General features: G+C 41.9%; 2 protein-coding genes across 2 annotated transcripts in view; both read left to right on the top strand.

The window, feature by feature from the left end:
• Positions 1–1,945: 1,945 nt before the first annotated feature.
• Positions 1,946–10,037, top strand: LOC122773970 (stAR-related lipid transfer protein 13-like). The gene is made up of 11 exons (XM_044032991.1): positions 1,946–2,026; positions 2,727–4,063; positions 4,170–4,340; positions 5,883–6,042; positions 6,277–6,475; positions 6,634–6,847; positions 7,723–7,837; positions 7,927–8,148; positions 8,494–8,711; positions 8,808–8,984; positions 9,162–10,037. Exons 1-11 carry the CDS (start codon positions 1,994–1,996, stop codon positions 9,277–9,279), a joined length of 2,964 nt encoding a protein of 987 aa, XP_043888926.1. The 5' UTR covers positions 1,946–1,993; the 3' UTR covers positions 9,280–10,037.
• A 2,826-nt stretch (positions 10,038–12,863) lies between these two features.
• Positions 12,864–18,251, top strand: part of LOC122773502 (neurobeachin-like) — a 61,589-nt gene continuing 56,201 nt past the window's right edge. The window contains exon 1 of the mRNA XM_044032252.1: positions 12,864–13,266. Within this exon, the coding sequence (XP_043888187.1) occupies positions 12,973–13,266 (294 nt within the window). The 5' untranslated portion in view covers positions 12,864–12,972. The remainder of the gene's footprint in view (positions 13,267–18,251) is intronic.

Here is an 18,251-nt window from a genome sequence, read left to right as displayed (position 1 = left end):
TTCGTTTTATATGCGACACACACATGCACACACAAACGAGTGACTAGTGACTTTACACCAGACTCCTGGTAGTTACATTACATGTCATTTAGCAGACGCTTTTATCCAAAGCGACTTACAAAAGTGCATTTAAACTAAATTTGGGTACACAATAAGAGCTAGAAGTAAGTAAGAGCTTCAAGTAGATCAAACTATGAAGTGCTCGTGATAAGTGCGATATACGTTTCATTTTTTTTGTCGTCTTATTCGAAGTAGAGTCGGAAGAAATGTTTTACTAGGGTTAGGTGAAGGAAGCAGAGCCTGTCTCCCACCTGAGCGGGAGACAGGAAAAGCACGGTCCTTCCCCCGAACAGCGTCCCGCCCTCTCTCCCAAGACCGAGGACCAGCAACCTCAAAATACCTCACACTTTTTGTGTGGGTAGCAGTGCGAGCATATGGGCTCCTCCTTCTCCTCCCATATCGCACCTCCGTCCATAACCCTTCTTGGGGACGGACCATCCTGAGTCCCAATCCAATGGGTATTTATTTATTTATTTATTTATGTATTTATTAGATCAATATGAATTATCTATTTATTTATTTATTTATTTATTTATTTATTTATTTATGTATTTATTATGTCCAAATGTTTTTACAGGCAGCTTTGTATCATATGTAATAATTATTTATTTATTTATTTATTTATTTAATAGGAAGCTATGAATTATTTATTAAGTAGATATCTATAGTTAGGTATAATATATAATAATAAGGAAAGGGAGTGGAAAAAAAGAAAAAAAGAAAAACAAATTAGGTAAAAAAGTATGTGTGTGTGTGTGTGTGTGTGTGCGTGAATGTATGTGTACGCGTGCCGTAAACCCGCAACGTTTCGACCGTAAAAAAGGTCTTCTTCAGGCGGTTTTTTCGGCACAAAATGAACGTGGACTGATAGTTGAACTCACTGCTAACGAAGGATAATCTTCCCCTTTCGAGAGCTGTGAAAGGAGTGAGTTCCAAGAGGCAAATTCCTCTCTTATACTCCAGGAGTCGAAGACACACCCCCGAGTGAAATTGCTCCAGACATACCGGAGCCAGGCGCTGCAGGACAGCTGTCCTCTCAACCAGCAACCTACCAGGCAGATTTTTTCTGGCTCCTTCATCCATTTTTTCGAAGTAACTCAATTGGACGCACCGAAACCAAGTTCTTCAGGGCCTCACAACCCTCTACAACCCACAATTTTTTTCATTTTTCTTAATTTTGAGGTAGGGACAGACATAAAATAAATAGGGTAAGTTTAGAGATTAAAGACAGGGTCAGGGATAGAGAAGAGACAGACAGGGTAAGTTTAGGGATTAGAGACAGGGTCAGGGATAGACAAGAGACAGACAGGGTAAGTTTAGGGTTAGGGGTAAGGGTTAGGGTTAGGGTAAGGGTTAGGGTAAGGGTTAGGTTTGCAAAATCAAACGTTCAGAGGCTCCGATTGGACAATAGCAGCTGTCCATCACACTGGTGTCCACCCATGTGTATCTTTTCCTGTAAAATGTGGCATCATTTACAAGATTGACATCATGTTTTATTGAAGAAGGGCTGCTTTGAGACATGGACTCCTCAGGAAAATCCCCATTTTCCCATCGTCTTCCATTCAAGCCCGACCCCGGATTCACCTTTCTGAAAATGACTCTTCAAGCCCTCACCGTCAATTAGATCCAACCACAAGAGACAGAGAACAGAGCGTCTGACAATTACCAGCTTTCATTAGGTTTAGGATGATAATGCATGAATGGAAACAGCGTTTCCCTCTGGGTCTGGTCATGCTGCATCCAGAACAAAGGCTGATCAGGTTAAGACTGAAATAGCCACCGAGATGGGGGTTTTATTCTCAGACTGCTCGTTAGATTAGAGGAGAGTGTTCTGCTGTTTTTGTCTTCTCCTGTTTGGGTCGGAACACTTGTTCATCCTCGGGCTTGTGTTTTGTGTTTCAGGCGACTCAACACCTTGAACAAGTGTGCCTCTATGAAGCTTGACGTGAACCTCCCGAAGAAGAAAGTAAGTGTTGACGTGTGAACTGTGGTTAGTTTGACACAGCACTTTATTTAGTTTAGTAAATAATATTCTTTAATCCCCTGATTGTTCATTCACGTGTGAACAAATTACCCAGACTTTATTTTATTTTGAAATTCAACACGTTGCTCTTGGGCTTTGTTATTACTTTACTCGATATTATTGGGTTTCATTTCTATAGAGGGATAGGATGAACATCAGTGTCGTCGTAACTTACAAACGAACATGGGCTTAAGTTACGGCATGTACGTTCTTAATGGCCCCGTCCGCTTAACCTAGATTAAGAGATATTTGAGAATCGCGCCATTGTTGTCTCCAGCCCTTTCTGAGTATCTTTGATTTTTATCAGTCCCCACACTGTAATTTAGCCTGCGGGCCTGACATTTATGACCTTTTCATGTCTTGGGCTATTTATGGAAAGAGGATTCAATTGAAAGGAATGGTTTGTCTGGTGTTATATCACCGTGCTCGGATTGTATAATGTTATAAATTCCGAGCAGACGCATCCTTTAGCAATTTCCTTCATTTCCTATTTTACTGTTGGCGTGTGACACTAAACAGGCCTCACTATGAAAGCTCACTGAAAAAATTATGTTAATTAGTCTACAATTAAGTTTTGGATGACCATAAATAGAAACATTGTTTACAAAGAACTGACATAATGTACTCCCGTCTTTCTCCCCAGAGTGAAGACTCTGATGAAGAAGACCTGTTTGCCATTAGTGACAAATGGACCTTTGAGTGGAGCAGCCGTCGCTGGTCGAGGTTACAGGATATTGACTGTCTGCTGGGAGACCAAAGAGAGGACCAGCCCTACAGGGACGGCTTACCTCTGAGGACCACCACCAGCAGTGAGAGTGTTCTGACCGACCTCAGTGAGCCCGAGGTCTCGTCTTTGCACAGCGAGAGCAGCGGGGGCAGCGGCCACCGGGGCCTCAGCACAGAGGACTCGGACTGCTCCAACCGCACCTGCTCAGACTCTGCAGCGATGCCGGACTCCACTGCCCTCACGATGCCTCACATCCCCAAAGAGATTGCTCACTACAAGCACGGCAGGACGAGCCGCACCCGCGCCAAGGACTTCTTGAAGCGCATGGAAACGCTTCGCTCTCGAGGAACTCTGGGGAGCGGCCGTAAGACGTTAGTCATCAGTTCTCCAGTGGTGCAGCAGGAAGCCCAGGCACTGAAGACGCTGCACTGTGTTGAAATCCTAAACGGAGACGGGGATGAGACTCCAGAGCCACTGTCCAATAAAGTCCCTCCGTCCCAGTGTAGCAGTGACGGTAGCTGCCATTCTAGTGGCAGCGCCGTCAGCACGCCCAGCTTGAAAGAGAATAAGCCCCATCGGTCCGACTACAAACGTAGTGGTATGTATTTGGAGGATGTAGACATATTTTCAGACACGCAGGTGAATAAAGTGGCAGAAGAAAACCGCAGGAATGAATTTTGCTCCTATGAAGACTTGGTAGTCCACATTCCTAAAGACCACAAGCCAGGGACCTTCCCAAAGGCACTCTCTATAGAAAGCCTGTCCCCAACCATTGGGGCCTCTATAAATTGGCACACAGGCAGCATGCACCTGGACTCCTCGCTCATTTCATCAAGGCCTGTCACCCAGTGCAGCTCCAGAGGTAGCCGCATCAGTGTGTATGACAATGTTCCCGGCTCACATCTGTACGCCAGCACTGGAGACCTGATAGATCTGGAGAAGGAGGACCTCTTTCCTCACCTGGACGATATCTTGTTGCATGTCAATGGTCTTCAGCAGATAGTGGACCACTGGTCTAAGAATGTGTTACCTGGAGGAGAAGGGATGTTGCAAGTGGATGGCGTGAGGGAAAGTACAGTAGGTCTCCAGTCCTCTAGTCAGATCACACTGGACTTTGAGGGGAATTCAGTCACTGAAAGCCAGACGACGCCAAGTGACGGGGACAGAGACCGGGTATCGCTTGAGACGGAATCGACGAGGCTCAGGGAACGGAGGGATTCTGGAGTAGGTGCTTCACTCACGCGACCCAATCGGTAAGTGAACTGGCAACAAAAGAAATCACACAAGTTAATTTCCCCTTTGAACAAAAGCGAGAAGTCATTTTCTTTTTCTCTATGGTTTCATCTCTTATGGCATCAGGTTGCGATGGCCCAGCTTTCAGATATCTAATCGCCTCAGTCACTCTGTGGCATCCCTGCAGATTACCAACCAGTCAGCGGGCCAGTTGAGCTTGTTGCAGAAGTTCTCTCTGCTGCGTCTCACTGCAATCATGGAGAAGTTCTCCATGTCCAACAAACATGGTTGGACTTGGTAAGTCTAAAGTTTAAACTTCCAGAGGTGTGATTCAGGATTTAATGCATCATTTTCTCTGTGATTCAACGATTGTATCTGGGTTGATTTTTACATTTTTGTCCAAAAAATATACATGATATAACTAGATTCCCTTTTGGTTCAAAGCTGTCATTTTTTTTCATATTAAGTCGACATACAGTATATTGATTACACTTGAGACTGCAGGACCCACTGATCGATCAAACCTTTCACTGAAGGTGAAGCACTGCCACAATTTCTGCTGCCAGACACAAGAAATTGAATGGCTTACTTAGCTAAGCGCCAACTTGTTAGCATGAGTTGGCCCCTGCTTTGTTAATGACCCACAAAAGCCCAGTTGAAGTAGAAAATATAACTAATGTTAACCATGGTGTTACTAACCCCTGCTTTGTTAATGACCCACAAAAGCCCAGTTAAAGTAGAGAATATAACCAACGTTAACCATGGTGTGTTACTAACCCCTGCTTTGTTAATGACCCACAAGCCCAGTTAAAGTAGAAATATAACCAATATTCCATGGTGTGTTACTAACCCCTGCTTTGTTAATGACCCACAATAGCCCAGTTAAAGTAGAGAATATAACTAATGTTAACCATGGTGTTACTAACCCTGCTTTGTTAATGACCCACAAAGGCCCAGTTAAAGTAGAGAATATAACCAATGTTAACCATGGTGTTACTAACCCCTGCTTTGTTAATGACCCACAATAGCCCAGTTAAAATAGAGAATATAACCAATGTTAACCATGGTGTGTTACTAACCCCTGCTTTGTTAATGACCCACAAAAGCCCAGTTCAAGAGCAGACGACAACTAATGTCAGCCAAACCGCCACCTGTTAGCATTGGCTAGCATGAGGCTGGATGTGAACTGACCCCTTTAAAAGACACACAAAAGCCTAGTTAAAGAACAGACTGCAGCTAATGCTAACCATGACGTGTTACTAGTAAGTAACACAAAAGTAGTAGAAAAAAAACAACAGACTTCAGCTTTAGAACTACCTCCTGTTTGTTAGCATGCTGAAGACTGAAGCTAATGTTAGCCAGATAGCATGAAGATAAGCACGAACCAAAACCTGCTTTGTTTAACGTTAGCCAATCTAACGGTTAGCAGGAGTTTTTTTTGTAATTAAAAGAAATGTTCAGCTTCTTAAATGTGAATATTTTCTGGTTTCTTTGCTCCATATAACAAAGAAATCATTAAAACTGAATAATTTTGTTTTGTGGACAAAAACAAGACATTTGAGAACATCTTTATTTCCCGGTTTGGCAAACAGCGATCAACATTACATTTTCCCAAAAGATTACTCTAGTAATCGAGAAAATAATCATCGATTATGAAAGTTTCACCCCTATTGTGTTTGTCTAACCAGGATTTCATGCAAAACCATTGTTTAAAGCAAGATTATTTCTCTTTTTAGGGGATTAATGAGAATAATTTCCCAGACGTGAGGCTTATTTTCTTTCTTGCATCGACAGCCTCCTCTCCAGTGCTCAGAGATGTTTTGTTCTCGTTTCTCTTAGGTCTGTGCCAAAGTTTATGAAGAGAATGAAGGTACCAGATTATAAGGATAAGAACGTGTTCGGAGTTCCTCTCATAGTGCACGTACAGCGCTCTGGACAGCCGCTTCCCCTCGGCCTGCAGCAGGCTCTGCGGTACCTCAGAAGCCAGTGTCTCGATCAGGTCAGTTTCAGCAAAACAACGCGCTCTCCGGTTACGTTCGACTTCCATTATCAAAATGTTACGTAAGAGATGTTTGGGTTTATCGTATGTGTGTGAAGAACACTGTGTTAGGTTTTTAGGGCACAAAGGTGAACAAGGTGTAGTAACAAATACATTGAGTGGAACTGCGGAACAATGACATTGCGTGTTAACCGTGCACTCGCGCTGACATCCACACCCGTGTTTTGCCTCCAGGTGGGTCTCTTTCGTAAATCGGGGGTGAAGTCTCGGATTCAGGCTCTGAGGCAGATGAACGAGAGCTCGCCGGATGATGTGAACTATGAGGATCAGTCGGCGTATGACGTCGCCGACATGGTGAAGCAGTTCTTCAGGGATTTACCTGAGCCTCTGCTCACGAGCAAGCTGGGGGAGACCTTCCTCCATATCTACCAATGTAAGAACACACATCTGTCCTTTTACTATGCTGGGTTTTTAGATTTTGACAGATTTTTGTTTCGAATTTGCATTGTATGTTTCATATGATATGGCCTATGTTTTACTTGGTTTTCGCCAACTTTTCCACCTTCTCACTTTCTGTGTGCACGTGTGCAGATGTGCCAAAGGACCAAAGGTTGCAGGCCGTCCAGGCGGCCATCATGCTGATGTCGGACGAGAACCGAGAGGTCCTGCAGACGCTGCTCTGCTTCCTCAGCGACGTCACGTCCTCCGTGGAGGAGAACCAGATGACGCCCATGAACATCGCCGTATGTCTGGCGCCCTCGCTCTTCCATCTCAACATACTCAAGAAAGACAATCTTTCACCCAGGTACACACACCCGTAGACAATGAAACAAATGACAAAATTGTAATAATAATTAGAGTCACCTGACGTCGCACGCCATCTTAATCTAATGTCACAATACCAGTGTGTAAAGTACAGTTTCATGAGTTTATTTTTTTAAATAATTCTGTTGAAGCATGGTTGAAAAGCAATCTCTGACTTTCATTGGTTAAATTTCATAGAATTTTTATTTATTATTACTTTTGTCAGATTCAAGTTATTTCTGTGACCCTTGTGAGTTTTTCTTTCATTGACCGAAGGGTACCAACAATTTTGGAGGAGGATGAGAGTGTAAATTATCTTTATGGGACAAAATTTGCCTCCTGTGAAAAGTCCGTAGCTGACTTTGCTCAGCCTATTTACGCCCCTGTATTTCTGAGTTTTACTTTGGTGGTTTCTCAGGTGGTGCTTGGTAATGAAAAGTCTGAGAACCACTGATCTACAGAGAGAGATTGTAGCTCAGAATAAAGTCAGATGTGGACAAAAATAGCACAGAAACGGCAGATACTAATGAAGAGGACGCGCGTTGTGCAGCCTGCTACTTCCTGTATGATTATCTTCACCTTTGACTCCATAAAGACAAACATGAAGGGGCTTACAGAGTCTCAGCTCTCGGCGGTGCACTAGATTATTGTCTCTCTGGGCCACTTTTTAAAAGGACACGACTCTCCTTTTTTTACGAGTTCATGCTGTGTACAAACAAAGCTAAGCTCCCTAATTTACCATGTTGAAATTATTGCTGCAGCGATCAAAAGAGTGTCCCGCAGAGCGGAGGAAGGGTTTATATACTGTGTTTTGTGAGTGCGATGACCCTGGGACTCGTTCTGGCTTAATAAATTCCCTCTCTCCGTAATCCTCAGGGCCATGCAGAAGAAGTACGCCACCGGCCGGCCGGATCAGAAGGATCTGAATGAGAACTTAGCAGCGACACAGGGTCTCGCACATATGATCGTCGAGTGCAACCGTCTCTTTGAGGTACGAGAACCCGCAGAGATACGTAACCCGTCCGTATGACACTGCCGCGCGCGAGTCTCACGCCCCGTCTTTAATGTCGCCCCAATTAGATCCCCCACGAGATGGTTACCCAGTCGCGTAATTCGTACGTGGAGGCCGACCTGCACGCGCCGACGGTTTACGATCTGTGCAAGCAGCTGGAGGACGACGACGGGACGTACCAGACGCACATGGAGGGGAGGCTTCAGAACCTGCTCAAGGAGGCCCGGGAAAAGTCCAAATACTGGGTGTCGTGCAGCAGCTCGGACAACACGGAGCTCTACTACAAGAAGGTTTGTGCTCTTCCCATGGTTGCATAGTTAAAGGGTTTAGTTCAGGTCTCAGGCCCTATACGCTCCTGCACCAAGTTCCATATAGAGCTAAAAAGCTAATTTTTGTTTAGCTTTTTAGCTCACAGGGATACAAGAGCTGCTCGTCTACTGGTGTCTCATTTTGGTCTCAAGTTTATTCCAGCTAAATAAACCCAAACACAGGAAAAATCACAAACTGGATTAAAAGTAAAATTGACAACACTGGTGCGGGTTTCTAACTTCTTTGGTTTCATACTGTATATAACAACATAACTCCAGATCCTGGTAAAACTTGGTGTAACACGCGCCGTTGTGTGTGTGACGCAGGTGGGAGACGGGAATCCTTTAAGGCGGTGGCGAGTGTCCGTGGAGGTGGAGGCGCCGCCGTCTGTCGTGCTCAACCGGGTGCTGCGAGAGCGCCACCTGTGGGACGTCGACCTGCTGCAGTGGAAAGTGTGCGAGACCCTGGACAAGCAGACCGAGGTGTTTCAGTACGTCCTCAATCGCATGCCGCCGCACCCCAGCAGGGACTTTGTGGTTCTGAGGTGACATACTGTACCTTCCTTTGTTCACTTTGTCAAATTTGTGACATGTATTTTCTTTCAGAGCACACACTCAATCTCTTTTTTTTCATATTAAAGGTCATGGAGGACAGACTTGCCCAAAGGTGCCTGCTCCCTGGTTTCTGTGTCCATAGAGCATGAGGATTGTCCTCCCATCGGAGGGGTACGAGCTATCGTCCTGGAGTCCAACTACCTGCTTGAGCCTTGTGGCTCAGGGAAGTCCAGACTGACTCACATCTGCAGAGTGGACTTAAAGTAAGTCCCCCGCACGGTCGGTTCAGTCAAATCAATGCTCCCACGTCGTCCTCTGGCTACTTTGTCCATCTGGACTGCTGTAGAAACATGGCACGACCTCTGTAGAGCAAGGCCTTTTGACCACATGTGTGTATTGATGCTACGTTATATTAAATACATGTTGTGTTTTGATTTCAGAGGGAGAACTCCGGACTGGTACAACAAAGCTTTTGGTCACCTTTGTGCCGCGGAAGCTGCCAGGATCCGCAATTCCTTCCAGCCGCTGATCACGGACGGACCAGAGACCAAAATCTAATCGACTGGACCCCAGAACAAAAGCACAGTTCATTTGAAAAACTTTTTTTTTTCTTGCACAGCGATAAACGAGTTGTACAGTAGGTGCTGACCATAATTACTTATCGGGAAATTAATCATCCTGCCAATATTGTTAGCATTAGGAGTTTATTTACCTTAATATTGCTAAACATGTATATTATTATTATTATTATTTTTAATAATTATTATTATCTCTGATAATGTTATTGTATTACTGTCACTATAATCTACAATGTCTACGACATTCAAGCTCTTAAACGCTTCCGGGAAGCTTTGTTATTCATTAATTCATCTGAGATTTAAAGCTATAATTATTACGTTGTACACTGAAGTGTCTGTAAATATATAATGTGTGTGTGTGTGTGTGTGTTAAATAATGCTGTACATGCAAACAAGATGTATCTATTGTATATATGTGATGGGATATAAAAAAGTACCTTTTGTTAATTTCCTATATATTGATATTGATTAATTCATGGTGCCAGCCTTCCTGTAATTCATATGGTACAAAATTGTAAACTGGTTTTACTTTGCTTCAGTATTGCCATCATTATTATTATTATTATTATTATTTGTGTTTTCAATGGGTGTAATTTTATTGTTGAACCTCGACCTCCTACGGTTCTGAAAAGACTGACTTAAGGTGTGACTCGATCATACCTGCTTTATGGTACTGTTTCTGTGCCGTGTCAAAACAAAAGACAGAATTTTTTTAATAAAAAAAAAATATGAAACATACTCTTATCTTATCATAAATCCATTATTTGTCAAGAAGGGTGTGTTTTTATTGAGAGTGTGAAGAATTGCACTAAAAACACAATTCTCTGTGATCTGGGATGATGGGGACCTCTACTGGCCATTTGGTGGAAGCACAAAATTGGGAGTCCAGATTTGAGAACAGACTTAAAACTAAATTTGTGTGGCAAAATAATAATTTTAAACATCTGTGTGGCTATTATAAAGGCGTTATTCCATGTAACAACAAAGGTTTTTGTACATGTTGAACTCTCTGGAAGTGTCATAACACTATTTCTCCCAATGATATATCCACTTATTTTGTGTTTTTTGTTAAAAACCTAAAACCTTTTTAATTTGCCTGTATAGATTGTTAGTTAGCAGATAGATATATAGATAGATAGATAGATAGGTAACCATACAATTTCAACTGAACTATATAGGGTTAATTAGCAAGCGAGCTAGTTAGGTAGCTGGCTAGATGGATAGAAGTGGAAATTTGTGACAAACATTAGGACACTTTAGTCCAACAATACATGATTAACACAGTAAAAGCTTAAAATAATTTAGTTAAAAAGTTTAAAAAATAATAATTTAGTAGTGACATTGTATGTTAAATAAGCTAATAGATACAGATGAGTTGTGAGTTGTAGCAGCATAAGGACACTTACAACTAGGCAAACTATACACAATGAACACAATAAAACATGCTATAAATAAAAAAAGAATTATAAAAAGTCTTCATTTTTTTGGTTTAAGAAAACCGTGTGATATGTAACCGTAAAGTGACAGCATACATGAAAATAAAATATGCAAAATTAGAGCAAATGAAATTCTACTTGCACTTGTCAAGAACATAGTTAATTATAACTCTGTCAGTTTTTCCCCGCGTCTCTGGAGACCAGCACATTTATTCTTGTAATGTGGGATGTACAGCACATGGGCTATCTTTGCTGACTTAACAGTCCCTGATGTAGGTAATTGCAGTTATAATTAATTGCAGTTTACAGTAATTGTACAGTCTAAAGCAGCTGTGTTGAAGCATCTGTTCTGTTTCCCTGCTAATTTAGTCTTTAGTCTGGCCTTTTGGCACAAACACAAACGTCACTTTCCTCCACTAGATGGCTCTTTCCTTCATTTTCACTGTATCTTATCCTAGGTAGGACAACACATGTTAACCTATTGGGATTCATTCAGTCATCAGTCCATACATAATGAAAGAATGTAAAGTGATCATTCACACAAAAAGAGAAAACCAAATTAAAACAAACATCATGGAAATCATCAATCATCACATCTATATCAAATTCCCTGCCTTTCGTTCGCCAATAACCAGACAAATGGCCCTTTATTAATTTTCTTCCAGCCATTTATGTTGTCATGATTCCTGTGGCTATGAAAAGGATATTATTAGATACATTGCTATGATGAAACAGGAGAATAACAACATGCAAACCAGTCCTGTAATGATAGCTTTAAGTGTTTGTGACTAATGTAATAGTGACTGTAAATTAAGATGCTCTTCCATTTGTCAAAATATTAAATTACTCTTCCTTTTCTCACAGGCTGAGTGAGCAAAAATGATGAGATTATCAATTATTTTGTGTTGCATTGCATCAAATGAATTAATTTAAAATGCAGTACATACCTTATAATATATATATATATATATATATATATATATATATATATATATATATATATATATATATATATATATATATATACATACAGCTCTATACAAACCTGGCAGCAGTTTTACCTCTGTGTCTTTTGAATCCGCACTGACATAGTCATAAAATGTAAACGCAGGTTTTAAGAGTCAGGGTTGCTGCCAAACTGTTACTGAATTTACAAAATATGGACAGAGAAAGAACTTAAACTTAAGAAATGTAACAGAAAAACTGAAAAATTGTCTGCGTGTGCTCCAAATTTTATAGTTTCCATTCAAAGTCAGGGCCAAACCTGCCTATAAATGAAACAAGTGGCCACTAGGGGGCTCCCAAACTACGACAAGTTACTTCTGAAAAAGGTGAAAAAATCTGTTCCATTTGTCGTCGGATTTCTGGGGAAGCTTTCAGGAAGCTTTGCGGCTTCTGTGCTCAAAACATCACGTATAGCTATATTATATAACACTATATTATTGTTTATTTATTGTCATATGTGTTTATTAATTCATAATACTTGTATTTGAGCATTTTTTTAACGACTAGCCTGAGATATGAACGCGTCAATGTTTTTTTTCCACATCATTTGTTCGAATTCCGATGTTAATGGAACACAGCGTAAATATGAAAATAATTGCCCCCAACCTACGCGTGTTTTGTAAAATTTCGTTCACATACGTTAAACCAGACAGTCAGTTTTTAGCCCCGCCCACTTCCAATACTTTTTCACCGAACCACTTTCACGTGGAAATTTTCATTGATGCGGTCCCAAAAATCCTTGAGTTTTGGGGGTATGTTCCGGTTCTCAAAAAACGCGATTCATTTCGAGGAAAAGCAATAAAAAGAAAAAAAAATATTAATGAATCTCTTTCATTGTACATTTTAAGGGTAAATTATTATTTTATTTACTTTATCTACTTACAATATACTCTACTCAATATACTTTATTTATTCATTTTATCACTAAAATAAAAGAGTGGACTCGCCGACAGGGGGCAGCAACACAGACAAAGTGAGCAACACACTCAAACACACACACACACACAGACACACAGTGGGTCAGTTCACCGGCTTTGGCAACGACATCTCACACATGAAGAGTGGATTTAGCTAAAGAGAAGAAGAAAGAGAAGAAGAAGAAGAAAGAGAAGAAGAAGAAAGAGAGTGTTTTGTTTTTGTTTGTCATCATTCAAACCACCACCACACACCTCCTCGGAGTGTGAGTCTCCGCTCCTCCCTCCTCCTCACACGGATTCTGGCAGGTGGAGGAAATGACAAGCGAGACGCCGGTGACAGCAGCGACGATGCCGGGCTCGCTGTCGCTCTCGCTCTCGCACCGACAACCGGCTCCAGGTCACCGGCAGCACGGAGCTCCTGTCCCCGCAGAGACGGACACGATGATGATGACAGTGATGCCCGGCGCTGCTCCGCTGCTGCTCCCGCCTGGGATTATCAATCCGTCGCTGCCAATCCGGAATATCAGGATGAAATTTGCGGTTCTCGCCGGACTCATTCAGGTCGGAGAGGTGAACAACCGGGATATTGTTGAGACGGTGCTGAATTTGGTGAGTGGATTTCTTTTAATCTTTTCACGACTGCCCTGTTACTACCTCGTGTTATTCAACGGCAAACTCAACACGATAGAAGATAAAGATAAGATGAATTTTCATTGATTTCGCTTCAGGCAGCACAAGAAGTACGATAATAGACATTTAAAAATGAACAATTAATGGTCAAAAACGTTCATAGAAAAAAGTTTTAAATCACACCACATGTCATTTGAAAGACAAGTTGAAGACATGACTTGTTTTGTTGCTTTTAGTCTCATTTATGGACAGAAAACGATGCAGATTTTCTCAAATGAAGTTTGCCAAATGCTTTGTAATTGAATTATTGCTTGTTTCTCGAAGAAGGAATACTCTTTACCGACAGAAATATACAATATTTAATGGTACAAATACATTCATTCACAAACTGATATTAATACAAAATCAGTTTACAATGTTTGAAGTTCAACATGGTTGATCTGTGTTTGCTGGTAAACAATCTATGACCTTTGTTAGGTGACTCAGATTCAGAACTCTGTTCAGCTGAATTCTGAACGGGGGACTTGGCTCAGAGTCAGAGGACTGGGGACCGGGGACTGGACTCTGTCCTTTCTTCAATGATTTAGACGACTCAGAACACTGACGACTTGACTCGGGACAGGACTCAGGGTCAGAGGACTTGGGACGTGTCCTTTCTTTGGTAACTTTGAACTCGGGAGACGTAACTCGGACTCAACTCGGACTTTTCTTTGGTTATTCGGAATCAGAGCACTGCGGGTTATGAATTGACTCGACCACCGTGGACTCCCGCTCTGACTTTTCTTTGGTGACTTTCACTCAGAAAACTCTGAACTCTAGGGACTTTTATTTTGTAACTTAAAACACTGTGGACTTAATACGGACGTGACTCTGACTTCAGATTCAGAACACTGCAGGTTCTAGACGTGAATCTGATTCTAACATTCTGACTTTCCTTTGGTGATTTTGACTCAGACCTTTCTTTGGGGACTCGATTTGGACATTTCTTTGCCAACTTAGACTCAGAATATTGGGGACTTGACTCAAACTTTCCTTTGCTGACTCAGAACCCTAGGGATTTGACTTGGACTTTTCTTTGGTTACTTAAAACACCGGGGACTTAATCTGTCTAGAACACTCTTGAGGTTTCTTGGATGACTTTGACGCAGAGCTCTGGGGCCACTATTTAAAGACTTGTCTTTGGTGACTCAGAACACTCTGGACTTGACTAAGACTTTTCTGCAGTGACTCAGCATACTGTAGACTTCATTTAGACTTGTCTTTGGTGATTCGGAACAATGGGGACTTGACTAAGACTTTTCCTCAGCGACTCAGCACATTGGGGACTTCATTTAGACTTGTCTTTGGTGACTCGGAACAATGGGGACTTGACTTGGAATCACTCTGCCTTCTCTTTAATCACTCAGACTCACACTATAGAACTCCTACACGAGTGCTTGCTGCTGGTAAGAGATTATAAATGGAATATATACATACATATATATAGTAAATTGAATTGAATTTATGTTGAAGGATGATGGAGACTCCAGCTGTTGGTAAGAGGATGGTGGCTGATCAATGCAGACTTTAATGAAACTTTTTGTGTGTCCACTTTTAACTAAAGTAAGAGAACTTGTGGCTCGGTGCCATCGCTATAGTAATATCAACCCAGGGAGCTCTTTCTCTGCTACCTTTTCTCCCCATTGTTGCTGCGAAATAAGAGGAGAATGAGAAGTAATGAAGTGTCGACTCAGAGAGGTTGGGGGATTTGAGGCCATAGTTAGACTGGGGTTGGCAAATGAGGGCAATTTCCTCTGTTGTTACAATTTAACACCGTGTAAAGAGAGTGTAGCACCGGCTCTCACATTTGCCGCGACCAGTCGCTCAAGTGCAACAGCAGAGCATGTTTGCAGTCGCTGGCTTCTCCTTCGCGGCACACAGGAGATTAATTACGACTTGTTCTGGCACAACTGAAAATCCACTTTGGAGAGTAGGACAAATTGTAGCCCCTGGCATGTTCAGACACGAGCGTCGTAGCGCTGCTGTAGCTGGAGCCTCTCACACTGTGCCCTCTCACACTCTGCTCTGCTTGTCACTGGGAAGGTAGAAAAGATGCACTACAGTGAAGTCCACCTCGTTCTTTCTGTCACCAATTATCTCGAGGAGAGGTTGCACAATAATTTGCGACTCTGACCATGTCCGTGAGTGTATTGACCGAACCCTACCTGGGCATTTTGTGTGCGCCTGACAAATACTTTGCACAGTTATGGCGCTCTTCCATTGTACAGTTCTAGCACTACTCAACTTTACTCTACTTGGTTTGGTATAAACCAAGTAGATATAATTTGTGTCAATATTTTCAAACAACACTTTTCACAAAGCAAAAAAAAAAATCGATTTAATCCATTCAAAATATTGTACTTTATTGTTTGAAAATACACTTGTCCTTTGCGCTCCGTGGTTTGTTCTTTGTGCCGTGGTTTTTTTGTTTGTGGGCGGGCCCTAGAAAGCTGCCTGCTGATTGGCTACTGAGTTTTGGAGCGACACCCCAATGGACCGGAAGTCGTCACAGGCTTGTAGTTGCTGTCCGTACAGAACATATGAGGGAGCGCCAAGAATAAGTGAGTGAGCGCAAAGAACAAATAATGGAGTGCAAAGAACAAGTGAGGGAGCGCAAAGAACAAATAATGGAGTGCAAAGAACAAATGAGGAGTCAAGAACAAAAGAGCACAAAAACAAATGCCAAGAACAAGTGAGGAGCACAAAAGAACAAATAATGGAGTGCAAGAACAAGTGACAAAGAACAAATAATGGAGTGCAAAGAACAAGTGAGGAGCACAAAAGAACAAATAATGGAGTGCAAAGAACAAGTGAGGGCGCAAAGAACAAATAATGGAGTGCAAAGAACAAATGAGGGGCCAAGAACAAGTGAGTGAGCACAAAAAGAACAAATAATGGAGTGCAAAGAACAAGTGAGGGCGCAAAAGAACAAATAATGGAGTGCAAGAACAAGTGAGGAGCCCAAAAACAAATAATGGAGCGCCAAGAACAAGTGAGGGGGCAAAAGAACAAATAATGGAGTGCAAAGATGAGGGAGTGCCAAGAACAAGTGAGGGAGCACAAAGAACAAATAATGGAGTGCCAAGAACAAGTGAGGGAGCGCCAAGAACAAGTGAGTGTATTTTCAAACAATAAAATACGATATTTTTGAATGCTGAAATCAATATTTTTTTGCTTCTTAAAAAGTGTTTTTTTGAGTCGTGAAAAGTGTTCTTTGAGAATATTGAGACAAATCTAATTCCATATAGTATCAGACACCTTGTTTTTCCATTACTTCATAGTTCCTCCTCTACGTGGTCTTCATAGCACGGCTGAACGAAACTGCCCTGACGTTGTTTTATACACGTTTTGACACAAACACACAAACTCACGTAGTGACAGTCAAAGCAGTTGTTTTGAGTGGAACTGAATCATTAGAATCAGTTCATTTAAAAGATTTGTTCACAGAATCGTTCAGTGGAGTTCTGACACTGTACTGAAATACCACGTGGTCGTGATTCGGCTCACGATCGCCGGCTTTCGGCAGCGCAGTCGCTAATCACACCAGACTGCCCTGCTAAATATTGAGATTTTAGACATTTCCTCTGCTAAATGTTGGAGATTAACGCAATGTTTTCAGGATGTTTATGTTTTATTAACTTTAATCTATCATATATACTTTAATCAGTTTGGCATTGTTCAGCTTGGAGATAAAGTCAAAGAGGCAAGGTCGAGATGGTCTAGATAGTGATTTATATTGGACAAAGGATGTTGAAAATGGAGCTGGAGGGAAAGAGAGACCACAGGACGTAAGGACAGTTGGTGTAACAGAAGGGGACGCAAGGGAGAGGACGAGGCGCTGTGGCGACCCCTAATGGGAGAAGCCGTTGTTGAACTGTGACCACTGATACAGTTCAAGAATCCAACCATGGTGGTTTATTTTGAGTCGTAAACCCCAGTTCTAAGCAGATCAGGTCAATGACTTTTCAGTTTCTACGTATGATCACTTATTGTCTCCACGTTTTTTGTCTCACTGTCCACGCTCTAATTTCCACCAGACACAGATCTATATCGAAGACGTTTCTCCTTTTTTTCTGCTTCATCGCGACGACCCATCGATTGGAGGCCGTCGGTGTCTCTCAGCTCTGTTTTGTCCGTTAATGCTTTTGATTAAAAGTGATCTGCGCTTCACACACGGCAGCGAGTGCACTTTATCCAAACACATCTACAGATGTAGGGGGGTGGCAGATTGAATTCAGAGAGATTTCAGTGCGGCGCGGCATCTCAAAGAGTGTCACGCGAAATTCAATTTGACTTTGCTTGTTTGCAAACAGGGAAATAAAACCTTTCAAATTATGTGCATTCAAATGACCACATTTGAATCAGCAATTTTTGGGAGCAGATGAGACAGTGATTGTATGAATAATGGTACCAAGGGAAGACGGCAGAGAAATGTCCCCGTCTATAAGAACTCTGTAGAGTTAAAGGTTTTTTTTATGTCCTTGAGCTCAGGTTATTTTTGAATGTGAAGATTATGGAGCATCCAGAACTGCATCTCATGGGATCCAATTTGTGGTGTAATGAAACAATAATGTTTTGTGGTTGGAGGGTTCCGTGTTGAGTTACTTTTCCACTTATTATTTTTGTGATATAGCTGCTGAGATTGTAAATGTGATGTTGCCAGAATGAGAGCCCTCTCACCCTGCTGAGAAATGTACCATCGACGGGAGAAATCAGTCATATTACGAAATATCCGTCACTGAATGAGACCCAAAACAGGGTTTCAGGGAAAAGCTTGAAAATGCAGAAGTATCAGCTTTCTGTGTACTGTTTTTTTATTCTCATTATTAGATTTACTCATTCAGTGTTTCCCAAAGACTGGGTCGAGACCCGCAGATGGGTCACGGGAGATTTTATTTATGGGTCCCCAAATACATTTTTAGATA

The sequence above is a fragment of the Solea senegalensis genome, linkage group LG8 (assembly GCF_019176455.1).
Source record: "Solea senegalensis isolate Sse05_10M linkage group LG8, IFAPA_SoseM_1, whole genome shotgun sequence".
In the NCBI taxonomy this organism is placed as follows: domain Eukaryota; kingdom Metazoa; phylum Chordata; class Actinopteri; order Pleuronectiformes; family Soleidae; genus Solea; species Solea senegalensis.
This window is presented reverse-complemented; position numbering and strand designations above follow the sequence as displayed.